At 39.2% G+C, this 26,114-nt stretch overlaps 1 protein-coding gene across 1 annotated transcript in view; it reads left to right on the top strand.

The window, feature by feature from the left end:
- LOC108677630 overlaps positions 1–25,703 on the top strand; it is a 39,273-nt gene extending 13,570 nt beyond the window's left edge. The window contains exons 2-9 of the mRNA XM_018165882.2: positions 7,868–8,398; positions 8,587–8,785; positions 9,621–10,354; positions 11,030–11,222; positions 11,340–11,513; positions 21,359–21,530; positions 22,091–22,407; positions 23,244–25,703. Coding sequence (XP_018021371.1) covers positions 7,868–8,398; positions 8,587–8,785; positions 9,621–10,354; positions 11,030–11,222; positions 11,340–11,513; positions 21,359–21,530; positions 22,091–22,407; positions 23,244–23,818 — 2,895 coding nt within the window. The 3' untranslated portion in view covers positions 23,819–25,703. The remainder of the gene's footprint in view (positions 1–7,867; positions 8,399–8,586; positions 8,786–9,620; positions 10,355–11,029; positions 11,223–11,339; positions 11,514–21,358; positions 21,531–22,090; positions 22,408–23,243) is intronic.
- The last annotated feature ends 411 nt before the right edge of the window (positions 25,704–26,114 follow it).

The raw sequence follows: 26,114 nt of genomic DNA on the forward strand, positions 1-26,114 counted from the left end.
TTTAGTTAATGCTCTTTATTTGTTACTTTGAAGACGTTTTTGGTTGCTGGCTAGATAAGTTGTGTTAGAGAACTAATAAAATAATAGTAAAAAACATGAGAAAAATATATAACCACCACTGCAATAATAACTGGTCTCGGGAGTAACAAGTGAAAGAAGTAATTTCATGTGTTTTATCTCGATCAATGAAATTAATATTATGTAGTCGAAACAATCCTCAGTCTTGATCTTCCTTCTGATAAAACCTGAATAATTTTTAATAAATAATTGAAATTTTGTCGAGGTCCTCTCGTCTATTTTGACGAACCTTGACATTCGTGTCGGCATGCTTTTTGAATTTCGTGTCTTTTATTTCTTATAGAAGTCATTATTTTTTGGTTACCGTACTTGATACCTTCTTTAAAATGTTGTCGTGAAAACTAGATTGTTCACGTTTCAAGACTTCTTATGTAACACGGTATTCAAATGTTTCCAGCTTGGAATATTTCCTTTCAATCCCGTTAAGAGTCGTAAGGAGTAAAAGAATTTTTGGTCATAGATATTGATAATTATTTGAATGAGCTTTGGAACACCATTTGACTTTCGTATTGTGCCGGCGCGAGATAGCTTGGCAGCTGAAGCGCTAGTAATCTTAGGGTCACTAAACTAACTAACTTTCGTATTGTGTAACGATAATATGATAATAACAGTCTGAACTTAGGAGAATGCGTTAGAATCTAGTTACTAAAATAACAGGCATCAGACGCGCTGCGTTCGCCGCTTGTCACGCTTTCGGTGCCGCCATCACATGCTTTGTGGCTAACGGAACGCGCGAGACTCGCAAGTGTTGAGGTCTTTGTTGCAGTTCCAGATTTTCGCTTTGCTTTCTAGCGATTCACCGAACCTGCGTTGTGAAATCAGCGCACAAATTCGTGAAATTTTCTGCTTTCATGTAAAACTTCGTGTGGTTTCTGGAGACATTCTCACCGAATTGAGCGGTGAAAATCGGATAACAGAGTATGAAGACACTTGAATTTTCCGATTTTTTGTTGCCTCTTCTCCTGATTTTCTAGAATAAGTTTAACAATACTAAGGCTAAACGGGAGTACAGAACGAGTTAAGTAAACGGGAGTACAGAACATTCATATAATATTGTTGACGTTGTGAAACAGGATCACAGTGTTATTATCGTGCAAGATTTTATGTGTTTATGCAGCACTTCCTACTCATCACATTTTCTATCCATCATGTAACACGTGTGTAGGGTGGTATTCTTGATCATTTCGAGCTCGATCATTTCACTGGTACGTCAGTTTGTGCAGTGTAGTCACAAGTGTTGGGTACAAACCACATCTGCTGATGAAATGAGCAGCTGCTGTACTCACTATACTGACACCACACACCATCAACTGCCTATCACATATGTGGGGCATCTTTCTCACTGACACATCACATGCCTACACATCACCCACAAACCGTACGGCAACACTTGAAAAAAGTACGGTTTTGAATAGGATACACGCGTTGTTTTAAACCAATCATTAGGACTATATTGTACCATCAGACTAAAATTATAAGAACTACGTGTTATAGAATTTAAGAACTATTCTAAGTTGCTTATTATTGGTGGGCCGTTTCAATGCAAAAAGACTACCTCTGTACTATCTACTATAGGTCCTCGTGTTTTAGTGAGTCTGGATCCACTAAACGCGGACTAATCGATTTTTTTTTCAATATATTACGTATACCAGTGCCCATGAACAGCTGTGGAATCCCACTCCTTTTTTCTCAGCTTTTATATCATGTCAATAATATTCTTCACTCCACAATCACTCTTTAAACACTCAATATCTTTCTTCTCATTCCGTCCATGTACAAGCGCCCTTGCCTCGCACCCAACGCCAGCTCCACGCCACTCCTGCATGCTACCATCGTATATATTATACGTACATAAATTCATACTTGGGCAGTGCATTTACTACCAGGAGTGGATATCACGGGTGGTAAAATTGATTAGTATGATCACTGTGAGCGGACATAGAGGCAAGTTTAATATGCACGATATTATCACAAGAATTCATTTTTATTCTGAAACCATGTAACGATCGAGGCACTTCAGTTGAATGCGTAAGAATATAATGTTGTATAATCCGTATCATATTTTAATTGTTCTCATAATGAAACTTAAAATATGCTGAGATGCACGCTTAACTAATGAGGGATTTTTTGTACACGTATTAACTAATGTTATTCTTGGAAATAAGTTAATGGAATGTTGTATGTAATCATTCCTATTTTAGCGTACACTTGATCCCTCCTGCTGCCTTCCGAATTTATAAGCCGTCGACCCTACCACATTCATTTCGATTCTTCTTCTTTAAATGTGTTGTTTAGATGTCAGATTTAGATTTATTTTAAATATTCAAAATTTAAATACTTACTCCGCTCGGTAAATTGGCACAAAACACTTATGGCGATGAAATAGTAAAAAACGATTATTTACTTTACTCTATAGTATCTCTAAAACACGAGACCTTGCTAAATTCATCTTCTTTATCTTACTTTTTATGAACGATAATCCCACAATACGCTTTCCCACGGGACTCTTCAGTTACATGTAATTTCCCATCTTTTATCCCGCGCTCACACGTTGCTTTATCTTTCTAAGTGCGCTTCGTGTACCAAGTTTCGTGAATTACACTCGTGCATGTACCGCATCGATGCTTTACTAGTAGTTTCGCATTATTCTTTCATATATGTTCTGTCCTTCTCTTTCATAACTGTTTTTCAATCAAAAATAAAGGTTATTTGCACATATAGGTTTTTGTGGTTGAACTTAGATGAGCAATGCTTCGTGAAGAGCGACTGTCAAAAGTAATTAGACTTAGAGCGAAAACCTGAATAAAAGTATGCATATTTATAGATTGTTCGTAAAGAAAAAATTTAATTGAAACTTGAATGTTATTATTGTAGGGCCATAAAGGTGCATAGTTTATTTATTCATTACTTCAGTTTGTTTTTCCCAAGAATTGAGGTCTTGTCTCATACGAATCCCTGACAACACCTGCTGCTGCGCTGTCCTGATAAGACTGAATGCTGTTATCAGCGACACCGTTCACTCACTGATGGAATACTCACTTATCCAACTTCTCATGGATACATGCATTTATCAGCACCACACGCCTTGCCTGCTCGTGTAAGATACAATAACAGCGTTCAGGCGTAGTGGTTTAGCAGTAACGCATCTAATAAATTCATTCACACAATAACTAGATTTACATCAAATTAATTTCACTACACTATGATTGGAATAATTGTTATGTGAAGTATCCTTCAATAATTTCCATGTGACAACACTGCTTCGACGCCGTGTTTAATCATCGTCATCGCATATTTACTTGATTATATTATATAGAATAAGTTTCATTGGGAATTATTTTCCCCCTCTTCTGAAATTCATTTCGAATATCAACATTTATGATTACTTTTTAGATAGTGGCTTCCAAACTGAAGCCACTCTTTGAAGATTGACACAAAAAATGTAAATAATTGAAAATTTACAGTGTTTGTTTGTTTGGAGTTCAAGCAGCGTCCGAGGGTTTGTTGTCGTCGGACTACAGGAGTAAGGGGAGGGTTGAGAAGGTCAGGAACTGACTGTTGGATGGTAGTGGCAGCAGGGAACTGGCACAGAGGATTCATCTGAGGGGCGGCCGACGTTGTGTGACGAGCTAAACAGAGAACCTTTGAGCGCTACGCCAGACGGCGACCCATTCACATCCACACTTACCCCTCTACTGTGATTATCATTACTTACCCGCACATTCTTATTTATATTTTGTACTGACTAACTCGTTGTAACTTACATGATTATATTGTGTTTTTAATTATTATTAGTAGTGATATATATAATACTTAGATTTTATAATATATTAATACTATATTGAGTGTTATTATCACATCTTTCATTCTTTATTATATTTTGTACGAATGATTCTGCTGATATAAACGCATTATATTACGTTATCACAGATGTATTTTTGATCATGACCGGACGAAGCCTTGAATTGCTCTGAATTTCTTACGTCTTATAATTTTTTCGGCCCTCGGGATTATTTCTTTTAGAGCTTTTTTCTTTTAGTCTCTAAACTCCTCCTACTTTCCTCCTGGACTATTTTCCTCTATTTTATACTTACACTACTTAATTTTTACTTTACTTTGTTAGTCCGCGGTCACGTTTCTACGCTCAATATTTTTGGTACTTTTTTCGCGGGTTCAATTTCAAGCATCCGATGATGCATGCCCTCAGCTCACGTATACAGGATACCAGTACCTGCAGTATCATGATACCCACCTCCACGGCGCAGGACTGTATGGAAAATACCAGTACCCGCGTTATTCTGCTACGTACCTCCATGGCGCAGGACCGTATACAGGATACCAGTGGGTACCCGCAGTATCCTGCTACGAACCTCCATGGCGCAGGAAAGTATACAGGATACCAGTACCCGGAGTATCCTGTAGGCGCCGCCAAAGCGCGACGGCCGCTTGCTTTAAATTGATGAATATATTTACCAGTCTTGCTTAAAGCTTAGTCTTACTTACTCGTAAATTGCTCTAAAAATTGGTCACTAAAAAATTTTGTTGCTGACTCTGATACACGGAGCCTACCTAGTTTGGTAGACGATCAGTCATGGACTATTGTTTTACCGAATCCCAATGCCCTACTTGCTGGTTATTTTTGGCATTGGGTCTACTACTATGATAAATATCAGTGAAATTTCTGAAAATAAATTTTCATATCGATTTCAGTTTTTTTTAAGAAAAATTTGCTCTCTGACTGAAAGCTTTCTTTAATTTGCCTCCATGCTATAGAGCAATGTGTTTTCCACCCGATTTATCAGTTCATCTTTTATCAGTATTTCTGCCAGTTATTCCACGTTTCAGCTCGCTAATGCTTCACCATAATGAACCAACTCCCCTTGTCTATGATGCGGGTTTCATTGACTGAACTCTCGCCGAGATGGCATGCGGGCTGCCGCTAAATGAAGTCCTAAAATCTGTAGCAGCGGATCAGATCTTCAGTTGTGATCGTATATCGCAAACACCGCCCATAAATGTGGTAAATTCCTTATACACGTCGTCTGAATCTTCTTCATAATTTGATCTCAATTGAATTTTAGTTATGCAACTGAATCTTAATCCATTGACGGACCTCCTTTGACCATTTAGCGGGCTCGTTATTAAGATATTGAATCGAAATTTTCGCCTAAACAGAAACACCCTTCGTTCCTCTGTTTGTATAGATTTGAGGCTACGTTTCCATGACTCTATTAAACAATCATTTGCTTATTGTATATAGATAATGGATCCCCCTATCACGCTCGAGAAATAAAATTAGAGCTTTTGAAAGTATTTGTTGCCCCGACACCGAAATGATATGCTTTTCGACACTCAGTTTGATAACTGAACAAACCACTTTGAGTAATATCAATAACATGAGTATGCATTATTCGGAGGCAAGATATTTCGTCTCTGAAAGTAGAAAATTGTTTACTGCTGATATTGTTGAATGTTAAAACCATGGATTTTCTGCCAATTATTAATTATTTAGTGTAAAAATTAATACAGTTTCCTCTGTATTTGCTACATCGCAATTAGGGTAGTGTTCGAGAGAAGGCCTTATCTGATGCTGTGTCACAGGCCAGCGTGTGAACACGCACAAATGCTCGTCGTTAGTCCACTCTCGACATGTACACTATACTCGTGTACATGTCAATTGTTAATATGGTCCAATCACGTTCCTCTCATTCATAGCACTAATTCAGTTCACTTAGCCTATCTCCGCTCTACTGACCCATATAATTGAGCAACCACTTATCATAATTAATTTCAAAATCATTTAATATTAGCATAAATGATTATATATTATGCATTTACTTGTGCTAGCTTGGATTTAAATTTTTTATGCCCAAAATATTTACGTTTTTCGTTGAAATTTATAATTTCAAGTTTAAAATTGCATTTCCATTCAAGTAGGGTTAGTCTTGTGCTTCTGGTGGATTATGAAATTTGTAAATATATTTTCTTCACAATTTCACGTATAGCGTTTGTTTCAAGTTAATTTGAGAATGCATAACACAACTTTTCAATTATATACGTAAAGGAGTTGCCGAAAATTAACTGCGCTTGAGAACGTTATCGTCGTGGTATTATATTATTAGCTTTACAAACGTTCTAGATATTATAGCGTCCGAGAAGCCCATATCTTCAGCAGACTAGTGTGTATTGCTGGGCGGGCTGGACATATCATTTTGTGATTTTCTTATCTCGTTATCGGCCTCTCGTCCCTGAACCTCTTCAACGGGAGCTAAAGATTTTGGCGAAGGCATACGGAGAAGATACATGAAGTACTTATGTTGCTAATTGACCTTGGTACTTTATTCTTGAAATACATTAATTCTAACTAAGACTATATTTGAATTTGAACAACCACTACTCTCATGTATGCCCACTTTTTCGGCAACAGTTAGCTTAAATATTCTATTTGATACAATCCTATTTTTTAGTGTACCTCATGTTTTGAAAGCGAGGTGTATTTTGCGTTTCTACGTCACATTTGTGACGTCAGCCATGGTCCTGGAAATCCGGTTACGTTTGTGGCATTTAAGCTTCGGTCGCCAAGTCTCTCACTGCGTACAAAAAAAATACATGACCGGTTATTTTCCCCGAAGCTTGCGACTGCTACACTACCAGAAACCCAATCGATTTGTTTTGCATCGAACCTTGGAAGTAATTTTTGTTTTTTATTCTTTCTTTACGTTGTCTGGCTTGACGAAAAATGTAAGTAATCAATAGCATTTTTATACGACGAATCAAACGGCTATAAATTAAGGAGTATATATGTTTGGTTCACATTCAGACTTTGAATGCACATTTCTCACTGTACCTTCTTCCCGTTCACTACACGCGATATATAGAAGTTATTATGTAATTTGGCTTGTTTCATGATGCTCTGCGAGAATTAGTAGATCTTCAACGTTTAACATTGGTCTGGATGCTCTTTAATTGCCTTAGCTGCAAGTTTGATTAACTCCAAAGGCTGACAATAACTCAACTTCCGAAAAAACGTGTAAACTGGTCCTTGCCTGAAATGTGATTATATACGTCTGTGAAGTTACTTTCAAGTATGTAATCGCGGTTCATTATAGTAACCGCTATCAGCCATTGTAGCCCAAGTTCTAAGCAGAGAAAATGACCACACAATAGCTTGAAAACCACATTGTTAAATAGGTTTTCATTGAACTTATGTTTTCTCTCTTTTGTTCGGATTGAATTAGCACGACTTGCTGCCGTTTCATGACTCCTTCTGTAATGTGTATAGACGCTGCATAACTATAGGTAATTTGCATAGTCGGAACTCAAGGCGGTCACCGGAATTCTAAAGCCGCACTTGTAGGCTTTCCTCGCCCTCTCGTCTCGGTTGGCACACTCGTCCAATGTTAGAAAGCATAGCAGATTTCGTTCTACTGGGACTTCTCTTGAAGTTAAGCCGCATTCTTCGATTTTAAAGATCGTCGTGAGTTTTCTCCTATTATGAATATCATTTAAGTTAAACAGTTTCCATGTAATTTCAAACTTAATCATTTGTACGCTTATGCATTTGGAAAGGAATTGTTCTCATCGTATCACCGCTTTGAAGAAATTTTCTATTAAGGTATAACTAATCGGAACATATATGCCTTTGTGTACACAGTTATCGTTCAAAATTTTTGCATCACTTCGTTACTATTACTGTTTAAAATAAGTATTTCTATTTGGGTTTAATTCTAGCTGCCTCATTGTCGTTTGAATTGAATTTTCTCATAACTTCCTAATTCTTTCGTTGCAGGACGACATGAACATGGAAAACGACAGCATCGGTTCGCTGTTCCCTTCCAATATCCTGGGGGATGAACAGGATCTCTTCTCTTTGCTTGACACCAAAAGCGACTTGAATTTTGACCTTGCCTCCTCACCTATTCATACTCCTACCTTTTTCCCTGAACTTCTCAATGACCAGAAAGGCGTTGAAAACTACATCAACGACAAGTCGGACTTCATTTCCGAATTTCCAAATTTCATGGATCAAAATAACGCTTGCGCCAACGACACGTCTCTTGATTACGGCGAGATCATGTCTACGGAGGACCTTTACGGCGATGCCATCAAAAACTCTGACGAATTCGACGAAGTTTTGAGCGCGTGCAGAGCGAAGGAGCTATCGGCCGAGATGGCTGCTGTCGCACCTTCCTCAATTGGCCTGCCTGCTCTTCGAGGGGATCCTAAACCTGATCTGTCGCCCGCCTCATCAAACGAGTCCTGGGACTCGGGGGTGTCGGCCGGGGAATCTTCTCCTCCTGAATGTGCCTTGGAACACCGCGTGAGTTTCGTACTATGTAATGAAGACTATATAAAAGCATTATAATATAATGATGACTAATAATACGGCACACCATAATTATCCTGTTACCAAAAGGCACAACGTCAAGACGTGTTAATAATTTACATAAGTTATTGGATTGTAATTAAATTAGGAAAAACTGTGAGACATGAATATTTCTCGTGCAGCTCTCACTAGACCGTGAGCGAGGCTGGTCAGCATCACCTCCATCATCGAGTCCTTCATCGCAGTACAGCAGAAGCAGCAGCGCCACCCTGTCCCCAGCTCCATCATCACACATCACACCACCTCACCTCTCCCCCTCCACCAGCCCCACTCACAGCCACCCCAACATCACCCGCAATGCAACTCCTTCCTTGATCAAAAGTGAGTGAAATATACATAAATACGTTTGTATGATCGCGCTTGTGTGACAAAGTATTGAAATAGTAAAATGGATATTATATTAAATTAGCCGATGTGGGTCTAATTTTGAAATCAGAAATAACATACGTGAACATTTAGGAATCAAAATCAACAAAAAAATATTTCAAGCCGGCAGCATTGACTTTCAATATATACCCCGGTGTTTGTACTCAGTTTGGAAGGATTTGGAATGGGTAAATCTCATCTGAACAATTATTTGGTGAAGTCATCGTCGATTATTTGTGCTGGTAGGGCTAACCTTGTCTTCGGAAGTCTACCCGTCATCAGTTACTGACAAATCGCTAAGAAGTTCGTTCTCTATGTTTAATAGGCAACGGTTAAAGATCTTACTACGCCAATCATTGAAAAAATAATAAGATAATATTCAAGTTCCGTTGACTTGTAGTCGAATAATTTTATAGTCAAAAAGTCATCAATGCTCAATTACTCGGTCGTCTGTTTGCAGTCACCATAATATATAGTAAGCGGGAAGTTTTCATTTCTAGATCATAGGGAACCTTATCTCTAGATTGTAGTGAGCCTTATCTCTATGGCATCGCCATCTTTTGACGTTTATGAAGCTTCACTAGTTTGGAGCTCGGCACCAACAATATCTCTTCTGGGCTATCATTCAAGTAATAGAAATTGCTAAATGTTTCAAAATTGCAAAAGGATTCTCTGGTCTTCAATCAAACTTTCACATAGCAAAGACATTTGCCAAACTATTTAAAAAAAGCGTAATGTTAACTATCTTTATTTACTATAACTGGAAATGTTTTCTGCATTTATCCTACAGATAACATAATTCAGTCGACGTCATCCTCGGCGTCCCCTCAGTTCGTCACTCAGAAGCGACCCAGGTACACATTCACAACCACAAACAGCAACAATGCCACAATCGTCGACAATATCAACACCATCAGTGGCAAGCCTATCACTATTCTCACCACCACACCAAATGCTATCAAGAACAACAATATAAATCCTGTTATCAACAGGGTCACTCCAACGATCATCAACAGGTCGCAATTCGTGACCAAAATCAACGATAACTCCGTCAAGAATAACGCTAACGCAAAACTATCTCCTAAAAGTTCGCCTTCTCCTTCCGTCGTAACGCTGAGCGGTGTCAACAAAACCTCAGGTATCATCAAATCACCTGCAGTTATCAGCGTCAGTCGAAAACATACTCTTGGAAAGGTGATTAGCAGCAGCAACAATAGCGGCACAAACTGCACCGTTATTGGCACTGCCCTCAACCAGGCTCCTAAACAGGTTGCAGTCATTTCACCATCCGGAGAAATAATCGGTAACACGAGCATCGCGAATGGGGCGCAGGTTTTCAAAACGGTCACCGTTTCCAGCGGTAACGGTCGCTTCAACACCGGCAATGCCGCGCGTTTCACAACTGCTAACGGCCAGCAGATCATCTTTGCTCAGAGGGGCGTCGTATCTGGTCTACCTGCCGGCAAAATCGTCAAAAGCGGACAAAACATCCTTGTTCCATTCGATCCTAAAACCATGGAAAAGGTAAGCACGCCCATGGAATATCTTATACCAATATGTGCTTTATCTTAATCTTATCCCAATCTTATCTCTTTTTATAATGTATTCTTATTGAAAAATTTTATTATCGGCTTTCAAGTCGACTATACGGAAATATAAAAGGAAAGTCTCTATTATAAGTAGCCAATTGTCACTGCAATTGTTTGCATCTTATTCAATTGACTTGACATGCAAGTGCGTATTATCACCACTCTCGGTGCACATCATAACTTAGCTGCTTATCGACATCGTTAAGTTCTCTGCATATTTGAGTATTACGTACTTATGTGAAATTTCTATTTGTTTTCGTGTATAATATTCGTTTAAATGTTTCTAGGTTTTTGAGCTGCGGATCTGTATGCGTCAAGTTATTAATGCATTATAACTGAAGAATTTTAACGCCTTTATATGCTTGCAGCGATAAAAACGCATTTTTCTAAATATTTCAGGTCAACTTTCCTATAGTCGTTTTATTTGCGAGAAATAACTTTAAGTCTACAAAATTCTACAGCGCTAAACTCGTTTACAAATAAGACGAGCTTTAAGCTGTGATCGCGATTAATCTTGATATTATCGGGTACGTGCTTCATTCATCAAAAAAAAACATGCCAAACAAACTTCTGGTGTGAGAAAAGTGAAACTTTTATTTCGACTTTTCAGTTGCGCACTATCAAGATTGTGTCCAATAGAAATGGAAACATCACTAGCGCCTCGGGAGTGCGTGCTCTGTCAACGTCTTCAACAACGGGGGCTACAATTTTGCGCACCAATACAACTTCTGTTGCAAATTCCGTTACTGGCGCTAGCAACTCTTTCGTCACTTCAAACAGGCCTCGCACCATCGGCATCGCCGGTAAGCGGTTTTGTGTGTTTTTTTTATCCAATTAAAATGGTAACCGCAAAAAAAAGATGATTCTATTAATAATAATCATGAGCCAATTTATTATATTAATCCTATTTCGATATCCAGGCTTAACGGGCATGTCACGCCCCGGAGGTTGCGTGTCTATACTGAAGAACATGTGCCTGTCATCCGACAAGTCTGAGGGTTTCGCCAGCCTCGTGGCCACTCCCAAGGAGGAGAGTCTCGACTCGGACGACGACATGGAGCTGCCCAAGAACAACCAGCCGCTCGTTCTCACTGGTAAATAATCATTTATTATCACATATTCGTGACTCGGACGACATGGAGCTGCCTAAGAACAACCAGCCGCCAATAATCATTTATTATCACATATTCCTGACTCGGACGACATGGAGCTGCCTAAGAACAACCAGCCGCCAATAATCATTTATTATCACATATTCCTGACTCGGACGACATGGAGCTGCCCAAGAACAACCAGCCGCTCGTTCTCACTGGTAAATACTCATTTATTATCACATATTCTTGACTCGGACGACATGGAGCGACCTAAGAACAACCAGCCGCTCGTTCTCATTCGTAAATACTCATTGATTCTCACATGTCGTGTTTTACGAGAAATTATCGCATCTGCGTTCATGTGTGAAGTTCATTTCCTGAGAAATTATTGCAGGGATTATCCCCGGAAATTTATTTGCATGTTCACAGTCCGGCTCTGAATTTTGTTGAATTTGATGTTTACACTTGTTTATATTTTGAACTTAACATACTTTCACCGCTTGACTGATTTCACTGATCTTGTTATTTTACTTAGAAATTTACTCTGGTTTTTGGAAGAGTTGCCAATTCTGCGACACCAAGTCTTGATGCGTGGGCACTGTTTGCTAAACTTTCCCACTGTTATTCAGCCGTTTCAAAACAGTGGAGAATTTCTCTGAAACGCGTTCTGTTCTCCATGAAAACCCATGCACACTTATGAAACTTGTTGATGTGGGACAATCGTCATAGTTTGTTATGAAGACAAAATAGCGATAAAAATAAATACAAAAAAAAGTTATGAAGACAAAATAGCGATAAAAAATAAAAAAAACTAGCAATATCGCTATGCTAGTTTTTTTTTTTTTTAATTCATACAGCTTAACCAAGCCGAATTTTTTAAAATTCAAAGTTGGTACATAAAACGAACACAAAACAAATCATTAGCCTCTTATTGTCACACTATATATGCGTAAAAATATCTTTATCTTAAAGTTTCTGGAGCATCAAAAAAACGCGAGCCTATGACAAGACAAACAAGTTCTCTCATTTGTTTACAAAGTTATATGCAGATCACAAATCAAGTGATAGTGAATTTGTGAAAGCTGGCGTGTACGTTGAAGGAAATATGCGCATCATATACCTGCCTCTGTTACTTCGAAATTATTCCTCTTCTAGGCAAGGAATCTCAGTCTGTAGTATTATATGGTAAAAGGAAAAAATTTCCTATATAGGAGGAATGCTTTGGTTTTTTCAGAGCTCGAAGTTGCTCTGGGTAGTGGAAAAGAAACGCTGGACGATTGTTTTTCCAGACGCACAATTGCCAAGCGAAGTAGCTGGGGCTCGTGACGCGTCAACTTCTCTCTGTTCTTCTGAAAGAAAACAGAGCTAGTGGCTTTTCTATTTTCTTTGCCCTAGATTTACATTTCTGCTTGCAATGATATTGTTACCAACACGATTCTTGCGGGTCACCGCTGATGCTGTACTGAGCGTTCCTGTATACCAGCGTCACTGCACGTACTGTTATAACGGCGATGTTTTTGTGACTCACCAAAGGGGCTTGAACCTTCTATGGGTACGTGCCTTGGTTGCTCTTGCTAGAATTACCCAGTATTTCTATTCCACACTAAAATAAAATTTTCAGGCCTATTGTTCACTGGGATTCCTACAATGGATTACAAATTGTGTCTAACGCATTTCATGCTTGGTTGCGAGAAGACCTTAAGCTTCTGCCGCTTCCAAAATTTCTGCGTAACTTAAAAATCGATTACTAATATCGGATTTAGCTGTGCTCCTTTTCTCAATTAGGGTTGGGTTCTTCTGTAATTGTCAGTAAACCTGCATTTGGATTCTGTATTGATGCCAAAAAAAACACGCCATAATGACCCAGATGTTAAAAATATTTTAATTTTGCTGCTATATTTAAAAATCACAACTTCTCTACATGCGCACCAAAATGATTGCTGCTGTACATATACGATAAATTTGTTGTCGCCGTATATAGATACGCGCTTAATTGCTTACTGCCGTACATATACGCGCTAAACTGATTGCTGCTGCATGCAAACGCAGGCGCTGACCTGATTGCTGCAATATATAGACGCGCTAAACTGATTGCTGTAGTATATTTGACGCTTTAAACGGAACGCTGCAGTATGTAGGCGCTCTAATAAACTGATTGTCACAGTATACAGACACACAATGCAGAAGGAATTTCCCTGACTGAAGAACCTCGTTCCAGCGCAGGCTCTCTCATTAATGCTCCCACACCCACGTTCTCTGCGACTTTCCCGCGATAACCGCAGTTCGTTGTTGCAGTGACTCGAGCTTTTAATCTCGACTATTATATTATACCAATTATTTGGTTAAGTCTCTGTCTTGTCATCGAGCTTTTGTGTAGATTCTCATGCCGGTCTCATTTGTTATAGGTTCTGCGTTTGTTATGAAAGCTAATGCTATTCATACGTTTCTTCAATACTTTTATAGTTTGAAGAATACGTTCAAATGTATAAGGAAACTGACGTGCACTTCATCACTTATAACATTACTTAAGGTACGAGATAAATAAGACGTCATAACAATGAAATGAAATCATATTACTCTTCAGTACACGATGACTCACCGTAAAACAAAACCGAATTTGAAGACATGCGATTCTATTTCTTTGATTCATCTTGAAACGTTGTTAAGACCGTTGATAAATTCCATGAACATAAACGTGATTGTGTTGAACATATTATGCGACAGTGTCAATATTACATTTACAAAAAAAAATCAATAATGCAGTGTCAAGATATCGTGTCGAGACGTGGTTAAGTTTAAAAAACTAAGCGTGATTGTGCTGAACACATTTCACACATTAAATCGTCATGATGGTGCCGAATTTAGACTAGACACCGCTGAGATGCCGGCGGTGACTCGGCGCTAAAGAAGGTCGCTTTCTCTTCGCCGCCGCGGCGGGTCGTTGGTCGTACGCTGTGACGTTTGTTTGATGATCTGCTACGGCAGTGACGCTTAGTCTCCCATTTTGTTATCCCAATTCATTATGATACAATACGCGTGTTACCCCTTCCACGACTATGGTTAACATTGATATTTAGTGCTTAATTGAAACTGTTATCCTTCCATTATCCAGGAAAAATTTATTAATTACTCCTTGTTGGATAGTTTCCCAAGTATGGTAACCAACCACTGATTATACCTTCGTATTTTATGCAATTAAATGAACACGGAGTTTCCATTCGTCAAGTATGCTTTGGGAGGTCGGTGAAAGTTCTGTATTAACTAATAATTTCTTGCTTGAGTGAACAATTATGTGGCGACTATAGCGTTCATGCATGAAAATGCCGAGCTCGAAGTTATGACAGCATTCGACGAAGAAATGCGACATTCATCATGCATCGTCTATACAATCTAAAAAAGATTTACTTACTTTTTGCACTTCACAAGTACATAAAAGTTTAGCGAAATTTATTAACAACAACAACTTCTGTATAATAATTAAAATATTTTCACATATCCGCGTGTAATCCACGTCTCTATTTTGGTTACATTCTAACCAGTTTACCAGGATTTGCTCTGCAATTCTTTAGTTCCTTCTGGTGAACCTTGAAAAAACAATGGGAAATATTTGAAACGGTAAAATTCGAAGTAAAATCATGATGAAAATATTCTAGTCATTGTAAACATTAAATTACTATTAGTACCTTTGTTGCAACTGCGATTTCTGATCTTATAGAAATTTGCGGTCTTGGCACAATATCATTGCATTGAGCCATTGAGCTTTCTTCAACTACGCTGTGAACTGAACAATTTGATTTTTTTTCCTCACCATGAAATAACCCAATTCAAAAGACGCTTGTAAGACGCTATTATTTCTTTGAAGAGCACGTGTTTTATATTGTCTTTCTTCTGCTGAGAATCAAGAAGCAATTTCCTAACTCGCTTGTCGGCATCTTCAGCCACTTGAAGACCTGGAAACTCTGTGCCATTCAATCGTCGCCTTTAACGCCTCCCGTCGTAGGAGCGACATTGGCGTGCCGAGCTCAGCGCCGCAGCTCTGTAGGTCAATGATCTCTGTCTGGAATGCTGCTGCTGCTGCTGCTGCTGCTGCTGCTGCTGCTGCTGGTGCTGCTGCGGCTTCTGCGGCGGCTTCTCGTGCTGCTGCTGCTGCTTCTCGTGCTGCTGCTGCTGCTTCTCGTGCTGCTGGTGCTGCTGCTGCTGCTTCTCGTGCTGCTGCTGCTGCTGCTTCTCGTGCTGCTGGTGCTGCTGCTGCGGCTTCTCGTGCTGCTGGTGCTGCTGCTGCTGCTTACTTGTGCTGCTGCTATTGCATCTTGTGCTGCTGCTATTGCATCTTGTGCTGCTGCTGCTGCTTCTCCTGCTTCTGCTTTGGCTTCACTTGCTGCTGGTGCTGCTGTTTCTTTTGCTGTTGGTGCAGCTTCTATTGTTACTTTTTCGACCTTCCACTGCTATTTTGCTTTCCAGTCTAATGCTACATCACTTCCGTCTATTGCTACATTACCCACTGAATTCTTCATGTGCACCTCACACCACTCACCAGCCTCACTCCACTCACCAGCCTCACTCCACTCACCAGCCTCACTCCACTCACCAGCCTCACTCCACTCACCAGCCTCACTTCACTCAGTCCACCAGCCCCCGCCACCTTGTTGTATAGAATTGTGTGGATTTATTATAGTATTATTTATATATTGCTGTATATTTTTTACAGCACAGCATAGAGAACACAGCATAACATAGGTACTAATGCTGGCGTTGATATGACATGTCACAAATTCTTTGGCTGTTCCTATCTTATTTGCAGGCGATTCGAAAATTACCTGTTTGCTAGATATTTGTTGATCATTATATTTTATTGTTTTGTATTATTGTTTACTTCTTTTTTTTTGGTATGCTGTTACATCACCTTGTATGATGGGAGAATTTCTTATATGCGTGTATCTTCTACTGCAATTTTCCTTAATTACTTGTTTAATTTTTAATGGTTCACTATGTCGTCTAGTGTTCTTACACTCAACGTCATTTATATATTTCTGCTATCATCGTTTCCTACGTCATTTAATTCAATCTCATCGAAACAAAGTCGAATAAATTATATTGAACCATTTCTGTTCTCGGACAGTGATATCTCTTACGTTAATAGCCTCTCTATAAAACGCAAACAAATTAATCCCCCCCCCAACTTACATAAGAAATCTCGGAAAATTCTACAAAGGTTTGAAATTAACCTTATCTCGGCAGTGATAATTTCTACCAAATGTGCGGGTTAGAATAGTGGCTTGTATACTTGCCATAAATCAATGCATACCGTAGTCAATTTTTGCCGTGTTCAAAACGTCGTTGTGGTGTTAACTTAGTATACATTTCCTCTGACGAATTTTCTGTATGTATGTTAGCATGTTATCCATGTTATGTATGAAAACACTAGCCTACGTTATATGTCTGTTTTCAAAGGAGTGTTCCTTGTGACCTTCTGACTATCATGACCAAAGTATTAACTTTTTTTGTCCACCGCAGGCCGACTTAGCCGGTTCTCACTGCCGCGCTGGTTCTTGCCTTCGGTCAAATTCCGTTTTACAACAGTGCTTCGTACTGCTTTTCTTCGCAAACCCAACTTGATCCAGTATAAAAGCTATTGTATTGCTCTGGATTGTCTTTTATCGACAAGTTCAACCTACATTCAAAATCTCGAATAAGACATTACCTTGATTTGGGACTCGAATGAAGTATATGTGATATTCGAATGTTGTTTATTCAGTATGGTCCTGATAAATTGTATCGTTGATGGTAAATATAAATCCCGTAGAATATCCTCAGATAAAGAAACCCTGTTGTTATTTCTGGTGAATTCTTACGTAAATAAATCTGCTCCCGGGGCTTCAGAAAGGAGTTTTTGCGTCATTTATCAGATTGAGATCTGTGCGGCCGAGACCTTACCTCCAAATATCTGGATGCTCGAAAGCAGTTTTTTTGGAGATTAACCTGCGATATGAGAGGCCGCTACGTGTATAAGATTTTAGTCCTACCTTGTTTATTTCGGTTTTTGAGCCATTTTTAAACAAAGAGAATTGTAATTTCGTTGCCTCTGCTAAACGAACGAATATATGCGCAAATATCGTCCCCGGTTATTCGCTGCGTTGCACTTTTTTCCCCACACTTCCCACGATCGTTTTCGATCATCTTTCGTATATATATTGCCCGAATATCCCGACACTTCCAAAAATCGTATGCGGGCACGCACTACATTGTACCAAAGCGCTCGTTTCTAACGAGATGAATTTACGCAATAAGAAGACCATGCAGCCAAGCATTGCGATTACCATGACCTCTGAAATGGCGTGTGAAAGTGCATTGATGCAGCACTGAACCATGCGGGTCATCGTGGCAGAGATGTGCTCTCATTTTCCCCTACGTTCCAATTCTGGAATATTCTCGTCTCATCTTATGCCATTCTTTCTATTAAACATGGCTGGCTTTTAGTTTTTGACCGTCTATCGTATCTTGAATGTAACATTTTGATCAATTCCATGAATATATTTAAATATCATTATTAGTGAGCATACGTATTCATCCTTCTTGTTCCATTTTATAATTGTTTGAATCAATACTCTAGATTATTTTCATTCATCGTTATTTAAATGAATTATTTTCGTTTACTTTGGAAAAAAGCACAACTTCATGAATTCTGATTCATTTTTCAGCGCCCTCATTTACAGATTCATGTCATTTGGTGACATAAAGTTATTTTTCACGCTTAATTGCTTGATCGGATGTCGCAGTCTCGGTAATAAAAATCATCCATATTCTTCTAATTATAATTTTGATTATTTATTCCATAATCTTTTAATTATCACTTCACATAATGAACCTAAAGTAGCATCGGATATCGTTACAAATTTCATCTACTGAATATTTTCTCAAATAATTGATATTAGAATTTGTTTGTCGCTGAAGTGATGGTATCTCCTAGCTGTAGGCCTACTGAGCCGGAAAATTCTGTGGTCAAAGATTTAATTGGACTTGCGTCCCAGGCTCATATTCTGATGTTCTTCGGACCATATGAGCCTCGTGCATATGAAACCCATATGTTATACTGTACTCCCATTCAATTTATAACACTCGGCATTTTTAAATTTTATGATTTGGGATTATACACGGGATTCATTCTTGATTCGTTAAAATTTTGTCCCCACTCATGCATTGCATCATTGCAATTCATTCATGTCCGAGCTTGTTCAGAATATGACTGGCCTCGGCATGGGATATTTGTCATAGTTCACTCAACTGCCTAATGAACTTAATCGGTTGCGCATAACTTTCGTACCCGATTGCAACTATAATATTTTTCGACGTTGGCACATAACCAACTTTTGCAAGCTTATTTTTCAATCATTAACTTTTGCAAACATGATATTAAATTCTTGTTCATTTAATGACCTGTTGATGCTGTAATGACCTGTTGATGCTGTAATGACCTGTTGATGCTGTAATGACCTGTTGAAGCTGTAATGACCTGTTGATGCTGTAATGACCTGTTGATGCTGTAATGACCTGTTGATGCTGGAGCGTTGCCGCCATGTCGTGTTCTGGACTGCGTATATATACGTCTCCGCGTAGCGGTATACGCCGATGAACCGTTATTATGCGCCTACAGCACGGAACCGGTCCCCTGTGTACCGCTTACGTGCGTAAATGAAGGTGCGCTGCGTACGGGACCACGCACTTCGCTGCTCTTCTTTTGTCTCACAATTTATATGATTTTAATATTGATCAGCTTCTCTAGAATTCCCTGCTGATCTCCGGGAAATTATTGTAGCATATTTTAAAGCTTTTGTCTATTTAATTTTGCTCCGCGTGAAGTGATTTAATCAAAAGACATTCTTTATCTCAATGCAACTATCCATGAACTAAACCCGCTATTTGTATCAATTTTTCAACATGATGGTTCAAAATGTCTTAAGGTCTTGTACTAAGACCTTTAGACATTCATTCATTTTTTCATATTAGCAAGGATCTTTCTTACGCACGAACGACTCGGTCAGTGATCCTTGTCCATCCCACATATCCAGGCACTGCTTCATACTCCTTGCCCATCCCACATATCCAGGCACTGCTTCATACTCCTTGTCCATCCCACATATCCAGGCACTGCTTCATACTCCCTGTCCATCCCACATATCCAGGCACTGCTTCATACTCCTTGCCCATCCCACATATCCAGGCATGGTTTTGTACGCCTAGCACGTACATCCTATGCATTATTCTCATTGACATTCAACGAGACTTGTTTTAGTACAGTTTGAAGTCAACCATTTGGTCAACGACCCATGAATCGCTAGATGTCGCAGTTTGCTACAAACGGTGTTCTAACTACGTACTCATCGTTTGCACGAATATTATAAAATTTAGATTATTAATTGTGGATTAAATTGCCCACATCAATAATTGCCGATAAATCCAGAATTAAAAAAGCGTTGTTATGGATTCCTTGCTTATTATTGAAATGACCAAATAGGTTCTCATTATAGCTGCAACAAACTCTCATGAAAAGCTCGCGCACGAGCGATGTATGCAATAATTTTATGGAGAATCTATTGCTATTGGAAACAGTGTCGTTGAAGCCTCTTCACTTGAAACCATCGACGAGCTTGTTCCGCTTGTGTAATAAAGATGTAGCTTGTACTGTACCGCCGCAGTGGAGATGTACATTGTACAGTACCGTCGCAGTGGTGATGTATGTTGTACAGTACCGCCGTTGTGGTAAAAATGTAGTTTGTACAGTACCGCCATTGTGGAGATGTACATTGTGCAGTACCGCCGTTGTGGTAAAAGATGTAGTTTGTACAGTACCGCCGGTGTAGAGATGTACATTGTACAGCACTGCCGTAGGTCATCAACCTTAACATGTTCACGCACATTTGTCGCGGTTGCCGCTGCGTCCGTCGTTCGTCGTGCATGGCCAGCGGTCGCTCGAACAGCAGCCGGTGGTTCTAAAGCGTCTCCGTTATCTCTGCTCGCGCTGAGCTTCACTCCTTCCCTGTTCACTCTCGTAATCGTGAGGGCTTTTCAACTATTGAACTGTCACGCATTTTTTAGGCGTAAGCCTCGCATAGGCGTGGTGAAGATGCCATTTAAAAGTTCTTGTACATCAAAGTTGTATTCTGAATTGCGTGCTTATTGTTGTTACGTATCGAGCTGAAAAAAAATGTTTATAACTGTTTCGTGTATAATTTTAGTGAATTCTTGACCTCTTTGAATCACATTAGGACTGATTTTAACTCGGAAGATATTTTTTATTTGATGCTCGTAAATTTTTATCTGTCTCTTAGAAATATTATTGTCATATACACAGTTGAAATATTTTATTTTATTTTAGTTAAATTTCGACACGATCGTAGAATTTGAATTTTAGTGTTAATTTATGTTATTTTTTCTGTCAGGTGTCGCATTTGAATCATAGGTTCAAATTACTAAATTACGTACAGTTATCACTGATGAAATAGAATTAGCGCTGCACACATTTATTTCGATCCTTCTTCAGATCCGAAAGAATTCGACAAAAAATACATTGCCACGTTGAAACGAAACATTGGAGGATTTTTTTTAAGTAGTCTATAGTTTGTAACAAATGTGCTTATGATTGCTGAAAACAGTCATCATGGAAATGAGGTTTAAACATGTCTTGCTGAGTCGATCGTAGCATTACAATCTTGTAGCATTAAAGCTATTAGGTAGAAACATTGTTTTAATATTTGAGTTTAATGTTCGGTTTGAAGTTTCGTTTCAATGAATGTTTTTGAGTAGTTACATAAGAAAAATTTGATTCTATATGTGATATATTATTGCAGAGGAGGAGCAGAAGCTGGTGGCTAAGGAGAACGTGAAGCTACCCTCGCACTACCCGCTTACGAAGCGCCAGGAGCGCGACCTGAAGCGCATCAAGCGCAAGATCAGGAATAAGATCTCAGCCCAGGACTCGAGGAAGCGCAAGAAAGAATACATGGATAAACTTGAAGAAAAGTGAGTCGTATTCTCGACTGGGTATATTATTAACATTACCGTCCCCTGACGTGTACAAATCTAATTGCTTTTCTTACACTATAGTGTCTTGCGCAAGTCTTAGGTTTAGTTTACGGTTGGAATCATTTTCGTTATTCTTTATTTTGCATGATTTCTATAACAGTTATTGAACACGAATTGATAATATTTATCAATTTGAGAATATATGATTTAGAATAGTTATTTGCATTTTTTACTGTATCGTAAGTACCAAATGTTCTGTACAAATTGGTGCGGCTCAAATAATGTTTAGCGATTTTGCATTTACATCGTACAATTAAACAGCTTCTGCTCCTTGTTATCTACTCTAAAACTTCTGTGTTGTTAAATCATTGTTATTTGCCCTGAAAATTCCAAGATCAACCCTGCCATTTTCCCAAATATCAGTCGCTAATGCAGTCAAAAATTTATTTACCTTGAATTGTTATAATTATATAGGAACTAGTTCATTTCGATACAAAAGGAACATCTAAAAAATATCGCTTATCTTCAAACGTAATATTTGAACTTTCTATTTCCAGGATCAACTTAAGTTACCGAGAAAACGAGAGATTGAAGCTCCAAGTTGCGACTCTGGAAGAGAGCAACAAAAAACTTTCAGAACAGCTTCAGAAATTCCAGGAATTAATGAACTCGCAAGCTGCACCGACAGTGACACCCAACATAAGTGCTTCACACCATAACCATCATCACCACAACACCCGGCAGCAACATCCCTCTGCATTCCTCTTAATGATGATATTGTCAGCAGCGCTATTCATTTACCCGTCCGTGCTACCGCAGGGCAAGGGGGGCGGCGAGCTGCTCGCTACCGTCGCGCACAAGATGCCCGCTGCAGGTGAGACAACGCCAGCATAAATTATTATTGTGTGTGAGAATTATAAATGAATATATTAAATAAATTATTATTATTGTGAACTTCCACACTCACTGGAATTACTGGGTCCGGTACTCACTGCAGTGAGTGACAGAGAGCGCATTTTCTCGTCGACGGAAACGTGAAGTCACGGACAGACGGACGGACATGACGAGCACAATAGGGCACTTTTTCCATAAATGATAAAACGCGCTAAAAAGACTAGGTCATGTTGTTAGAAGGGTGGTACACAACAAAAATTGACTGGGTCAATTTGTCCAAATAGTGACACACACCATCTGCACTCAGCACTGATATACCTTTTTCCGGGCCAAACTGGATCAGGATGACCCACACAATGGGAAATAGTGCATCGCTAGTGCACCCTGGAAAATGTTTGTTAGTGACTATAAGAGGCGCGTTATACAAGAATGTCGGTCCCTTGCCTACATTAGCAACACGAGAAGAACCACGTGTTGATTTAATTTCCTAAAGTGGAGATTCTGATCTCATCCGAGGGAAGTTAAAAACACTAATTCAATAAAATTGAAGACTTGTAGGCTACGAAGGGTATTTTCTAATGAGTGGATAAATTTTTTTTATAAATTCGTATTAGATTAAATACTAGCTTCAAAGTACGTTGAAGAATGCATAATACAAGACAATATTGAATAATTTAAAAATAATCCTCGTACCATTCATGTATCCTGAAGCGGTTGACTGATGCGAAATCCCTTCCATGCTGGCAAATTTCGAAGATTAATTGACGGAGTGAAAATTGGTGCATCCTTACTAATTCATGTTCTATTTTTGTGCAGGAAACAGCCGCAGTTTGCTAGAAGCTGCCACGGCAAAGCTGTCAGTTTGCCAGGAAGGCGACAATTTTGGAGAAGAGCTCAAACTGGAGAGCTCAAGCGTGACCAAACTCGACGTGCTCAACGACCACGACTACGCACCGCCTATGAAACGCGGCCGCTTTGACCTCAGCGTCCGCGGCGACGATTTCTGCATGAAAGATTTTGACGATCACTTGCCTCCTCCCAGGAAAAAAGAAAAACTCAGTACGGATGAACTGCGTTCAACTCTGAACGCGAGCCCGACGAGTGTTGACATCAAAGAAGAGTCGTTATCGCCGCCTCCATTGCCTGAGGAACCAACATCCGAAGGAATCTTGGGGCTCGAGTTGGCGGACAAGAAAGAGGCTCTCGGAGGAGACTCCGATTACTTCAAGAAGCTCCGAGACACCATCACCTCCGCTCTGATCAGCGGATTCACCAAGCACCACAACCGCACCGTTCCTCCCAACAACCGAGGTTTGGCTGCTGGGCTTGCTTCCCAACTAATCGTTGAACTGGAAGGCAAACGGTTCCGTGATGACTTGGAGTTAGAGTGAGACTGTGAATTTGTTTTCAATGGAAAAGATTGGTGTTCAGTGCGTTTGATGCGTCCCTACTTGTAGCATTTTAATCATGATTTCTGCAACGGCAACAGATTAAATTTCTCATCAAGCTTGGACGTACCCACGAATCTTAATCGCTGACTTGCAGCAATGCAGACAATCGCATCGTCATATTCATTGAGCCCCTATTTCTCAAGGGAACAACCAACAATTTTATCTCCATCATGCAGTCACACTTTGAGGATATTTGCTGATGGCAAAGCATGATTCAGCTACCATTAGCTAAATCGTCCATCAAAATGTGAAAGGTTTCCTAGCCCAATCAATGTTGAAATCCCATATGTTTGGACAAGCGATGAGGACTTTTAGGTCCTGATTTGTCCGAAGTTGGTCGCAGATATTGCGCTTATTACTTACAGCTTTTCGCGAGCGTACAATTTGATGAGCCTGATCGTCTCCATCTCGCCTGCTGTGTTGGGCTTGTGCGAGTTTGCTGACCCTGCCGTACAACGAAAGTTCAAGCGTTTCCTCACCTTATCCATCTGTTGGAGTTACTCGAATTTCTGGCGTTTAGAAAATTTACGAAGGTTTGCGATGTTTCTGTTAAACGCAGAATCGTGTGTGCTTTTTTCTTTTCTATTTTAGATTTAAGATTGTCGTTATGTGTGTTGCAAGAAAAACAAATAAGTTTAATTCTTACGCAATTATGTGCAATTAAACTTAAGCTGCATCTCAAGAGTTGAAAGGTACCTCCAGATCAGTACATATTATACATCTTCATGTAGAAATTATTATAAGCATTTGTGTTTTTGTATTCGCGTGTATTCTTTAATTATGTAAAAAATTTTGAATTGATATCAATCTGAGCCATCTGCTGGTAACTGCCCTGAGAAGCTGTGGTTCTCTGTGCAACACATGTTTCGATCAGGTTTGACTTAGAAATATCGCTTGTCAATGAGCACGCTTTGTTTAAACTTTCCATGCTTTGTACATAGAAATGGTATAGCATTTTTAAACTTATTGTCACCGCTGTGGTCTCACTTAGGCAAAGTCAGGAGCACTAAATTCTCGTTGCAGTCGAAGATTTCACCCGGAAAATCTTGTTCCTTCAGTGGATTTACTTGTGTGTGAGTCTTTAATCGCAACAACTATCATTCAATACGCATTCTATAGGGCTGATTAGGCGTGGATCTTTATTCTTATGAATAGTTTTTTAATTATTACTTGAAGAGTTTACATTTTTTTAATAAGTAGACAAATAAGTTTAAGGCTTTTGCTTTGTTGAGGGACAGAGATTTTACTGCTACGTTGCTACATTGTCTAGGGATGCAAGGTTTTAGCTACTAAGGTTAAACTTCAATGCATCGAAATGTTCTCTACAGTCATGTTACTATACAATGTTACTTCTATCAGCTTGATGTTGCGTGCAATGATACTTTATCAGCTTGAAAAAATGTGTATAGTTTTCTCATCTTCTTTTTATCGTGTTAAGTTTCATTTTTTGACCTAGTAACGCTTGATTACATTCGTTGGCTTATTTTTTAAGCTTAAGAAGTACAAAATTAAATATGATGAATTAATATTTATTCTGCGACTGATGAGTGCATTTCGCCATGCCTTACTAATCGGAGATCTACATTGGTTCCCTGATTTTCATTGACAATTGTTGTACATTTTTCCATAATTTGTGTTGATAATAATAATCAAAGAAGTGAGCACTTTTTCGTTGATTTTTATAGCATATTCGAATAATTCTATCATTCTAAGTGGACCGGTGAGTGGCTTGTGACGAGCCCCATGAAACGCTTGAATTTTTGTGGTTGGTGTAGAGGCCCCAGCGTGTCTCGATGATGTAATATTGATGTACACCTGGTGATGAGTTCATCGTTTTACTACATCCTTCACTGAACAGTTGCTGCCATTGATGATGGTTTCAGGAACTTTCGCTCAAAAGTCGTATTTTGAAGCCGAATTTTATAGTCTCCCAACTAAGTGCCATGGATCCAACTTAGTCACGTACTCTTGAAAAAATCGGTAGGAAATGCGTTAAGACTTGTAAAGTCGCAGTTTTGAACAAAAAATTTTTAGGCCTAAAAAGTCGAGCTGCGGACTAAGAAACACGTGGAAGCCTGACGAGTCTCATTTTTTTACTAGAAAGATCTAAGCCTGTATAAAGTCGCATTGCGGAGTTTAAAAACACAAGAAGGCTTGTAGAGTCTCATTTTTGAAGTAGAAAGTTATAGGTCTGAAAACTCGCATTTCGGTACCAAAAGAAACGTGTGAAGGCTTG

This window comes from Hyalella azteca, unplaced genomic scaffold (assembly GCF_000764305.2).
Source record: "Hyalella azteca isolate HAZT.00-mixed unplaced genomic scaffold, Hazt_2.0.2 contig5071, whole genome shotgun sequence".
NCBI classification, from domain to species: domain Eukaryota; kingdom Metazoa; phylum Arthropoda; class Malacostraca; order Amphipoda; family Hyalellidae; genus Hyalella; species Hyalella azteca.